The 11,187-nt window shown below is 54.9% G+C and overlaps 3 protein-coding genes across 3 annotated transcripts in view; 1 reads left to right on the forward strand and 2 right to left on the reverse strand.

Annotated features, from left to right (window-relative positions):
• PODANS_5_8800 (uncharacterized protein) overlaps positions 1-2,905 on the reverse strand; it is a gene marked incomplete at both ends in the record, with an annotated part of 3,238 nt that extends 333 nt beyond the window's left edge. Inside the window, 2 exons of the mRNA XM_001904663.1 lie at positions 3-2,700; positions 2,760-2,905. Coding sequence (XP_001904698.1) covers positions 3-2,700; positions 2,760-2,905 — 2,844 coding nt within the window. The remainder of the gene's footprint in view (positions 1-2; positions 2,701-2,759) is intronic.
• Positions 2,906-3,725: 820 nt separating this feature from the next.
• Positions 3,726-6,819, forward strand: PODANS_5_8810 (uncharacterized protein; the record flags this gene model as incomplete). Its single annotated transcript, XM_001904664.1, has 2 exons — positions 3,726-5,547; positions 5,600-6,819. The coding sequence occupies 2 exons, from the start codon at positions 3,726-3,728 to the stop codon at positions 6,817-6,819; spliced, it is 3,042 nt and encodes a 1,013-aa protein (XP_001904699.1).
• A 626-nt stretch (positions 6,820-7,445) lies between these two features.
• PODANS_5_8820 (uncharacterized protein) lies at positions 7,446-10,850 on the reverse strand (the record flags this gene model as incomplete). Its single annotated transcript, XM_001904665.1, has 2 exons — positions 7,446-10,559; positions 10,611-10,850. The coding sequence occupies 2 exons, from the start codon at positions 10,848-10,850 to the stop codon at positions 7,446-7,448; spliced, it is 3,354 nt and encodes a 1,117-aa protein (XP_001904700.1).
• Positions 10,851-11,187: the final 337 nt, after the last annotated feature.

Genomic DNA, 11,187 nt, shown 5'->3' on the forward strand with positions numbered 1-11,187 from the left:
ATCCTCCCAGCAGCACTCTTCCTAACCGCAACCGTCTCGTCAATCAACAGCGTCCCCTCCCCCCTAAACTCCGCCTTGTGCCCAGCATGCAACATCGCCCTCCTCAGATCCGCCAGCCTCAGATCCCCCGCATGAAGCGGTTGCGAAGCCGCCTTCACCGTAGCCGTAGCCGCCAGGTTAACCGGTAGCACATCCACCGTAGGGAGGGTGCGCGGGTTGGCATCATTATTGACCGTGGTCAACGCCATACTCGAAGAAGGCGACCCCCCTTCTTCCGTCTTCTGCCGTTTATTCCCCTCATCGTTGGGGTCGTCCGAGGGAATAAACCCCCCTCCGGGAAGTAGCACACCCGTAATAGTAGCAATGCCTAACCCATTAACATCCTGCCATTTGAGCTTCTTGGCCAGATAATCCGAGAGCTTCACCACCCAGGCGTTCGTGTCCACCGAGGCATTCACAAACGTCCCCACCGGGGGTGTAAACACATCCACCGTCGCCGATTCATTGGATGAGTTAGCCGCCAGCTGCGCAGAAAGCAACTTCTTGCAGTCAGCCGCAAGAGCCTGTGATTCCTGCTCCGTTCCCGCGACGAGAACCAACCGACGGGGCTGGATGAGCGGGATGAGCATATGCAGCGAGCGTTTATCGTGCAGACCGGAAAAGTCGACAAACGCGATGCGGAGGTTGACGCTGATCTTGTGAGTGGTCATGACGAGCTTGGCAGGTCCGAGGACGGGGGCGTCTTCTTCCTCGTCCAGTTCGTCTACTTCTTCCGTGTGGGGACCATTTCCTGGGGCGCCAGTGGCGCTGGCATCGTCTGGCTCGTCCGAGTGGGCACGGGCGGGTTGCTTTTCCCGTTTGCTGTTCGCCGTGGCCTTGTTGGCGGCGTTGACGGCAATGAGACTTCGCTTTTTGCCCAAGCTGTCTTCTTGTTTGGTCTTGGCTGGGTCGGTTTCTTGCCTGTCGGCTACTTCTCGCTCTTCGGCGCGGAGGTAGTCTTCTGGTCGGATGAGGTCGCCAAACTCATCGTGACGTCTTCGTTGGGCTACTGCTGGGAACATGGCTTCTCGCCCCTTTTTACCCCTGACTTCGTAGTCATACACACCCCGCTTCTTGATGAGGATGTTGACACCCAAGTCTTCGTCGTTTAGGACGACCTTCTTTCGGCTGGCTTGTTTGATGTTGGCAGAAATATTGAGTGCTTTGCCCTGTTGTTCCGTCTCCGACTCCTCAGACTCGGTGGACGTGTCGGAGAGAGCATCGTTCAAGTCGGTCCAGGCTTCCCAAGTCATTCCACTTCCGCCATGTGAGGTGGCTTGCAGTTGTTGTTTTGTCGCAAGCCACTGTTGGTAAACACTGAGATCGTTACCTTCCAGCGCCTGTTTTGACGCATCAGCAATCTCTAGTTCTCGCCCACCGGCGTAGACCTGTTCAAAGGTCTCGCCACTGGTGGTCTGCTCTGTTGCTACACCGTCCTTTCTCTCCTTCCACCAGTCCCAGAGTGTCCTGGCGATCGATGGCTTGTTCTCGTTCAGTGCTGGCTTTTCGGTTAGAAGAACAAGATTCCTTGCGTCACCGGCAATGGACTTGAGAACCTCCTTCGAGAAGCCCCACTCGAGGCTGGAATCTGTAGCTAGAATAACCCGGCCTTTTGGTTCAAGATCCTCAAGTGCTTGCTTGAGAACCCACGAAACCTGTCCCTTTCTCTCTAGCAGCCGCAGGTGCTTAAAGTCGAACGGTCCGGCCACCTTATGGTCGTGATGATGTCCGCCCCTCTGGCCCCTGCTGTGGCTTTCCTTGCCACCAGCCGCGGCTTCAAACTCCCTCACAATCTTGTCGTCCATCCACTCGAACAAGCTCCTGGCGTGCTTCAGAGTACTGCCGATGCTGTGACCGGCCAGATACAGCTGCGCATTTCTGAATGTTTCGTTGTTGTTGTTGTCCACCTCGTTCCTCCAGGCGTGCTCTAGAAGATATGAAAGCTCCAAGACTCTGGCACTTGAATCGACCGGTATCAGGACTGTCCCTCCTCGCGCAATACAGAGCTTGATCGATTCCAAGAGTTGCTCATCACGCTTGGCACGAGAGAGGGTGGCGTCGGGTGTTCGACTGCTGCACACCAGAGCTGTTGGTTTTCGGAGTTGTTCGATGACCTCGGTGCTGCCTCCCCCGCCATGTCCACCGCTCAGCCAAGCGGCACCTGAAAAGACATTTTCCTTGCCTTGGTTCCAGTCGACGGCGTAGACAATAGATTCGAGCCCGTGCTGAATGTGCCAGATGGCTCCACCGAGTGTCCGTCCCGAATTATAAGCTGTGACTGTCAAGTTGGTGATGTCTGGGGAGAATGGCGAGGATCGAGGCTGTTGTGGTTGTGAGTATTGTACGGCCTGAATATTAGCAAAGTATCGTGTGATCTCCTCGGGGGATGGTGGCTGAAGCAGCAGGTTGGGGTTCAGTGATGGGGCCTGGGATGATGCGTAGGCCACTTCGGCGAGTGAGGACGTTGGTATTGTCGTCGCAGCTAATGGGGTGGAGGCATAGAGATCTTGTGTCAGGGTACGGCCGAGATCAATGACTGGGCGTGTCGCATAGGCGGGGATGGTTGAGAACAGGGGGATATGTTTGCAGCAGTGCGCATAGGCTCCGATGTGGGCGACAGTCGCATGGGTCAGGAGGATGAATGATAGAGTCGGGACTTGTCTGGAATAAGCAGTTAGTGGCCATGCCCATTGAATCATATCTATGGAAGTAATCCATACTTTTCTAGTTCCCTGAGCTTTTCAACAGCAAAGGTCTCGTCCCAGCCAACATCCACCAAGATCTTGACACCCCCATCGAGTTCGAGTAGCGACTGTGATGCTGTGGACTCGGAGAGGGCGCCTTGTAATGGGCAGAAGCTAAACATGGCTGAAGTAGTTGATGGATGGTGGTCAATTGTTGCCGGGAATGGCGCATGTTTTGTAGTCAAGTTTTGTTTCTGGCAAGCAATGAAGAAACCAAGGCTGAGCGCAGCAGAAATGCGCCAGAGACAGCCCCGTAAATGGAGAGCCTCTTGAAGCGCGTCACTGTAAATGGGACGCGACGGACTGGTAGCAGGCTGCAGGAAAGCTTATCGATTAAAGACAGGACGGGCTAAAGACACTGTGCCACTGATAGAAAACAATTACATGTGTTCTCCAACTCTTTGCTTCCAACACAGTCTATTTAGCATCCTGTCCTAAGCGGTGTCGGGCGGCAGAATCATGACACTGGCGCAAGGATCAATCCAGTCGGCGGAAGCTGCCGAGTGGACAGGTGGAGGTCCAGACGGCCAGGCACCGCCAACCCCTGCTTCCACCAGCCGCGGGGCCTCTCATGCGACAGCCAAAAAAGGACAGCTCGACCTTGAAGGCCAAGGTGGGACGGACCCCTCTGTTATTAAGAGAGGACACTTTCTGGTTCTTCTGATTGATTGTGACCAGCACTAGTCAGCTATAACACTCAAATCCCCGGTGACGATCTCGAGGACGACTTCTAGAACCCAAGCTTCGCCCAGCTCAAAACACTCCTCGATCGATCGATCCACAATTATCACCCCTTAGTGCCGGCCCCGTATCAGCAGCAAGCAACTTACATACAACGGCCAACTACCGAACGAAGCTCGCCTACAAGCCAAGCACCTGACCGAACGACTCGAACATTGAACCGCCGATTTTCCATCCAGCTCCCGTCCCGAGACTGACAACATGGCCGAGTTCGGCATGTACCACGCCCTGGGTCAGGGGGAGAACATCGATCCCAACGATCCCCATCGTCGAACCCAACCAGCCGCTCCTCAGTTCCAACCACCAGTTGCCCCGAACCCCTACCAGCCCCAGGCCTCCTCCCCATATGGTGCGCCAACACCTCCGGCACAGCAGCCGTACTACGGCACCCCTTCCCCAGCCGGTGTTCCCCCTCCGCCTCAGCTTCCGGGATATGGAGCTCCCCCAGCAGGAGAGCCAGGTCATTTCCAGGGTCAGCAATCTCCTGCCGATGATGGTGGTTTGGCCGCTCAGATGGGAGGAATGAGCCTGGGTCCTGATGCGGGTCACGGTGCGGCGAGGAGGAAGAAGAAGGACCGCCATGCCTACCATCAGGTCGAGGCCGTGGGATCATCACAGCCCTTCAATGGCATTCCTCCAGCTGGAACACCTGCTACAGCCTTTCTCAACGCCGAGCCCTCGGCTGCCGGTGCTCGCTATGGTGGCTCTCAGTTCCCAGCGCCGGTAAGCCCAGGCTTCAACCCTGTTCCGGCTTCACCCGCCGAGTTTGCGGCGAGGGGTGGCGGCTTTGGTGATGCCACTGCCTCCGCCACCATGGTTTCTAGCGGGGGCCAGGACAGAGTATCTCCTGACGAGATGCCAAGTGTGCCCCTTTCCCGGGACTCGGTCCAGCAATACTTCCTCACCAACGTCTATCCTACCTTTGAGCGCCTGGTTCCCCCTCCCGCCACCACCTCCTTCGTCGCCTTTGACCAAGGAAACTCATCCCCCAAGTTTGCCCGTCTGAGTTTGACCAACATTCCCGCCACGGCCGAAGGACTGAAGAGCACAGCACTGCCCCTGGGTCTTGTGTTGCAGCCTCTTGCCCCTCTCCAAGCCGGCGAGCTGCCGATTCCCGTCTTGGACTTTGGTGATGCCGGCCCGCCCCGCTGCCACAGATGCCGTGCTTACATCAACCCCTTCATGATCTTCCGCTCCGGCGGCAACAAGTTTGTGTGCAACCTGTGCAACTATGCCAACGACACCCCTCCCGAATACTTCTGTGCCACCAGCCCCCAGGGTGTTCGCGTGGACCGCGACCAGCGCCCAGAGCTTATGCGGGGCACCGTGGAGTTTGTGGTGCCCAAGGAGTATTGGACCAGGGAGCCAGTTGGTCTCCGTTACGTTTTCGTCATTGACGTCACCCAGGAATCTTTCAACAAGGGCTACTTGGAGGCCTTTTGCGAGGGCATTCTCCGTGCTCTGTATGCTCCCGAGGATGACGAGGAGAAGGATGAGAATGGAGAGGTGAAGAGGAGGATACCGGCGGGCGCCAAGGTTGGCTTCGTGACTTACGACAAGGAGGTTCACTTTTACAATGTGAGCCCGTCGTTGGAGCAGGCTCAGATGATGATTATGCCGGACATTGAGGATCCTTTTGTTCCGCTCAGCGAGGGCTTGTTTGTGGATCCTTATGAGTCCAAGACGGTCATCACGTCTCTTTTGACGAGGCTGCCGCAGATGTTTTCGGACATCAAGAACCCGGAGCCGGCGTTGCTTTCTACCCTGAACGCGGTTGTGGGTGCGCTGGAAAAGACTGGTGGCAAGATTTTCTGCTCGTTGGCTGCGCTGCCTACTTGGGGTCCTGGACGTTTGTTCATGAGGGATGATGGAAAGCATCCTAATGGTGAGCCGGACAAGAAGTTGTTTAGCACGGAGCACCCGGCCTGGAGGAAATTGGCCGAGAAGCTGGTTTCTATTGGTGCTGGTGTTGACTTTTTTATGGCGTCGCCTTCCGGGGGTTATCTTGATATTGCCACTGTTGGTAAGTATTACCTTTGTTTGCTTATCGAAATGACCCGCTGACATGGAACTAGGCTATGTGTCTGCCACCACTGGCGGCGAGACCTTCTTCTACCCCAACTTCATTGCTGGAAGGGACAACACCAAGCTTTCCCTTGAGATCAAGCACGCCGTAACCCGTGAGACGGGCTACCAGGCCCTCATGAAGGTCAGGTGCTCCAATGGCCTTCAGGTATCGGCCTATCATGGCAACTTCATCCAGCACACATTTGGCGCCGACCTGGAGATCGGTGTGATTGATGCCGACAAAGCCCTTGGTGTCACCTTTGGCTACGACGGCAAGCTCGACTCCAAACTGGACGCCCACTTCCAGGCTGCCCTTCTTTACACCACCGCCTCCGGCCAGCGCAGAGTCCGCTGCTTGAACGTCATCGCTGGTGTTAGCGAACAGGCGAGAGAGAGCATCAAGTTTATTGACCAGGATGCTGTCTACACTATTCTTGCAAAGGAAGCCTCCACCAAGCTTGCTACTACTAGCAGTAGTCTGAAGGACGTCCGGGCGGGTCTTACGGAGAAGACGATTGATGTCTTGGCCATGTACCGCAAGAATTTTCTGGCTCAGGCGCATCCACCCGGACAGCTGGTTATGCCGGAGAGGTTGAAGGAGTTTGCGATGTACATGCTTGGCATGATCAAATCCCGTGCTTTCAAGGGCGGTAATGAAACATCTGACCGGAGGGTGCACGAGATGAGGATGATTCGCTCCATGGGCTGCCTGGAACTGTCTCTCTACCTCTACCCGAGGATGATACCCATTCACAACCTCGCTCCCGAAGATGGCTTCCCCGACCCCGCCACCGGACACCTCAAGATGCCCCCTTCCACCCGCACCACCTTCTCCCGTGTCGAACCCGGGGGTGTGTACATTGTGGACAATGGCCAGCAGCTCCTCATCTGGTTCCACGCCCAGACGAGCCCGAACCTGATTGAGGACTTGTTTGGGCCTGGAATGGACGAGCTGAGGAAGCTGGACGCGTACACGAGCCAGCTGCCGGTGTTGGAGACGCACTTGAATGCGCAGGTGAGGAATATTTTGGAGTGGTTGAGGGGGATGAGGGGAAGCAAGGGGTTGACGGTGCAGCTGGCGAGGCAGGGGTTGGACGGGGCCGAGTACGAGTTTGCGAGGTTGCTGGTGGAGGATAGGAACAATGAGGCGCAGGGTTATGTGGATTGGTTGGTGGCGGTGCACAGGGGGGTGCAGCTTGAGGTGAGTAAGGGGACAAGGTTGAAGTGATCATGTCAGTGTGATTTGACAGGGTTGTGACGTGAGGGGGGGGGGGATGTGTGTGCTGACGAAAAGTGATTTATAGTTGACCGGTCAGAGGAAGAGGGAGGATAAGGATGGGGATGGGGGGGTTATGGGTGGTTTTACGGGGTTGAGGGCGGGGTATTGGTAGGACCGAGGACTTGGGGGAAGGGTTGAGGAGATGATGGGGAGTTGAGATGGTGGAAAGGGGGGTGAGTTTGTTGGAAGTAGATACCATAAAATGGAATTTGTGTCATGTTTTTTTTTTGCTCGATCTCTGGCATTCAATGACAATTGGGAGCGTGGTTGGTGATATCGGGTTACTTACTGGCTGCGGCTCTATGTAATCCACAGGGTGAGGTGAGTATATGGAGTTGGCTTAGGCATGACTAAACTGAACCGGAACCGAACTATAACTAGTTACACAGGTTTATAATGTCATAAGCTTGAGTGGGTTATTTAGCTTGGGTGGGTTATTTCAATGACAATCTTTCGAGTCGTGTATACTGCAAGGGAGGGTATTGTTTATTAAAATTTCCAAACTCCAAATGATGCACACCTTTACCCTCCCTTCCATATACCACCCTCAAATTATGTCCAGCCAGTCAAACTACCTACCTCATCTCAATCCTCTCCACCAAATCCCCCCCCAACCTCGCCATCTCCCCCACCATCGCCTCCTTATTCATCTCCACCTCCACCTTGTCCTCCCCATCCCCCTCCTGCTGCTGCCTCCCCGGCCTATAACTAGCCAACATTCCCCCCTTCAATACCCTCCTCTCCATCCCCGGATTCCAAATCGCCCCCACAACATTATCCCCCTCCCCACCCCAAAAAAACACCAACGGGCCCCCAAATACCTTCCCAAACTGCTCCAGCAAGACCTCCGCCGGGTGCGCCACTAAAGGGAGTAAATCCTCCCCAGTAACAACATCCAAATTCTTAAACTTACTCCCCCTCCCCTCCCCCACCTCCTCAGCAGGATCAACATTCTCATACGTCCTCATCGCATTCTTCAACGCTTTAGGATCAAGATGAATAAGCACGTCATACTCCTTAAGCGAAGGGACAAACAGCCTCCTCGGGTCGAGCAACAACTGCTCCTCCCTAACAACCCTACAAGCCGCCTTCGCCAGAGCCGTCATCCTCGTCGCCACCACCCTTGTCGGCTTCGGCTCATTGTTCAGACTTGTCCACGCGATACCGGTCGGCTCCTGGGTGGTGGCAACAAAGAGAACAGTGTGGTTCATCCCCGGGTCAATCTTCCTCCACGCTTCCATCCTTGTCACAATAGCAAAGTGGTCAGAGTTGGTCAGTTCATTCCCCGAGTCGATGATCAGTGGTTCTGAGCGCCAGTCCCAACGGGATAAAAATAGCAAGACGCGATTGAACCCCGTGGAGGGGGAGGAGGGTGCGTCCCAGGGGTAGGGCGACAGGAAGATGTGCAGGGTGACGAGCTCAATGAACTCGGGTGTGAAGTGGATGGAGAGTTTATGGCTGTTGAACCAGTGTTTCACCAGTCTTATCGTTGGGCCCAAGGCGGGGAAGAGGGTGATGCTGGTGTTGATTGTTTGGTTGTGGAGTGGGAGGTTGTTGTATAACCTCTTGAAGGCAGCCAGTTGAGTCGTGGCTCTTTGTCGGAGGTATTGTTCCTGAGTCTTGTCCTTGACTTGTCGTTCGAGAAGGGACTCTTCCAGGTCGCTGTGGATGCGAAGGCGGAAAGCTGGGCCGGATTCATAGACCACGTCGAGGAAGGCGAGGTTTTCGGTTTCGAAGTGGGCGTCCTCGAGACCGACGTGGGTTTTCACCCCTTGTTTGCTGTTTTCGAGGAGGTTGCCGATCATGAGTAGGAAAGCAATCTTGGTCCTCTGGATAGCGGCGATGCTTTCGGGCCATTTACCCGAGGCTTCAAAGGAAATGACGCAGTCCATTGGGCGAGGCCCGGACTTGAGAGAGCCAAACACCGGAGGTTTGACAGAGGCATGCCGAAGTTCAGGGCAGACAGGAGCGATCTGACGAACGCGCAGGGGAAGGTCGTCGAGGTTGCGGATGTCGCGTTCAAAGGTGCTAAACTCTTTTCTTGCTACACTGTACGAGGTTGTGTCGGCGGGTTTGATGGAGAGGAGGACAGCCAGGCCGTTGCCGTAGAAGCTGATGTCGTCCTCGAGATGACCAATACGAAGGTGGAGCGCGAGGATGTACCGCATGATCTCCTCGCAGATCTCGAATGGTGTTGTTGACTTCCAGACCAGTGTCTCACGGATCGTGTCCCGCTCAAAACGACGCAACTCGGCCTTGTCACCCCAAAACCTGCGGAACCTGTCGCATTCCTCCTTCTCTTCGGCCGTTGCGCCAGCAGAAGGCCCCTTGTCCACCACGCGGCTCATGTTGACGGGGTCAAACAGTACACCAACTTCCAGGGCGGCCCTTGTCTGGTCCTTGGGCTTTTCCGCAAGAGACCATTTTGGCTGCTCGGGAGTCTGAATATGAACAACCCTCGCTCTTTCACCCAGCTCCTTGTCGCCCAGCGCTCTCTTGAGCACTCTGTAAACCTTGCTACCGAGCTGCCAAATTCTGCCACGGGACTCGGAATAATCGTTTCCAATAACTTGGTCCAAAACATCGCTGTAGTTGAGGTGGGCAAACAAGTCAAACGTGTGAGAAGGCAGGTCGGCCCTGAGGATGAAAGTAGGCGTGAACTGGTCGGCAGAGCTGTCACTCAACAGGCTTCTGGTCCACTTGGCGTGTTGGTGCAGCAAAGCGGCTGACCAATGTCCCATCTTGAAAGCAACATTCAGTCCCCGAGAATAATCGTACAGGATCGGTCCAGACTCGATATGTTCCTCCAAATCAACATTTTCAGCGCCAAGAACGCATGGCTTCTCTGAAAAGTTCATCACTGACAAGAACTGAACCTGAGCCTTGAACAGTTGGGTGGCGCTGAGCGATGTCGACAACGCCGCATGCCCCATCCTTTGGCCTCCTTGAAGCAGAAGAGCGAGCAAAACCGACCACTCAAAGTGACCGAACCCGCCCTTGGAGATATCACCGCCGAACCCTCTCTGCTGGAGCCATGTCCGTCCCAAAATACAGGCCTTCTTGAACGCGGCGCACTTCTTTTCGGTCTGGCGAAGAAGTTTCAGGTACGACAGGAAAGACCCCTCGGCGGCCACGGTCGAGTTGTAAAAGGCGGTAGGGTGCGCTGGCGTTTCCGATTCGGTGTCTCTCCCTCTTCGGACCAAGGAAGCGCCCAGATGAAGCTTCCCCTTGGGAAAGAAGCCCTCTGGGGCGCATGGGATGATCCGTATTCTGTACTGCAGACGCCCCTTCGATCCCTCATCTGTCGCTTCTGGTGACTTTGGCTGAATTGCGAGAACGGGAGTCAGTGGGTTGCCGTTGAGGTACTCGTAGGATAGCTCGGCCTCGTCTCCAGACTCCTTTTGCAGAGCACTCGCAACAACAGCCAGATAATATGCCCTCTTGTAAAAGTATCGCAGGTCGAGGTAATCCTTCTCTTGCAAAATCTCCTGCGGCAGAACCACAATCATGTCCACGCTGTGATCCTTTTGCGTCTTGACCATCGTTTTGGAAACATAGCTGCCGACGACATTGAACTGAGAGGGTTTGGCGAATGCGACCTTGTAGTTGGAGTTCTTTGGTGGTTGCGGATCGGGGAAGGGAATCTTGATCTTGGATTTCTTTTCGAATTTTGTCGCAGCCTCGAGAATCTGGGCCTGTCAGCCACCACACGCGCGCAGCAGCAAACCTGATGTTCTTACTGGGAGAGGTTCTTGAGACTTGATGGTCTCGATGGAACTCTTGATCTTGTGAAGCAATTGGTCGGCGCCTTCAAAAGCAGTCTTGTAGTCGATGCGCACTTCCTCCAACAACTCCTCGGCCTCTAGGATGAATGCTCTGGATCTGGAAACGCCGCCAGTCGAGACTGCTGCTTCGAGAGCTTTCCCAGCGCCATCTTGGCTGTGGTCGAGTTTTCTTCGTTTCGCCGGTCCGGAATCCATGTTTGCGGTGTTCGGAGACGTGTATAACGAGCTTCCTCCACAGATGCTGCTTCTCTTGTGACGCCAATTCCCCGACTTTTTTTCTGCTGGGATGTTGCGATAAGCTACTGCGATAAGCTAGAAAGAAGTCTTGGTAGTATATTTGGGCGGAGGTCGGATTATCCCTGTCCGGCAGGCATCAAAATGTGGAGTAGAGACCTTGAAGAGGTGAGTGGGGGTCGCTTTTCACTTCAAGAGCATCCCTCGAACAGTTTCATACCCAAAGCACCCAAGGTAAGCTGGCACATGCTGCTTCTGGGTTTTAATTGATGGTGACTCGGAACTTGCAAGTACTGTG

The sequence above is a fragment of the Podospora anserina genome, chromosome 5, assembly GCF_000226545.1.
Source record: "Podospora anserina S mat+ genomic DNA chromosome 5, supercontig 9".
Taxonomy (NCBI): domain Eukaryota; kingdom Fungi; phylum Ascomycota; class Sordariomycetes; order Sordariales; family Podosporaceae; genus Podospora; species Podospora anserina.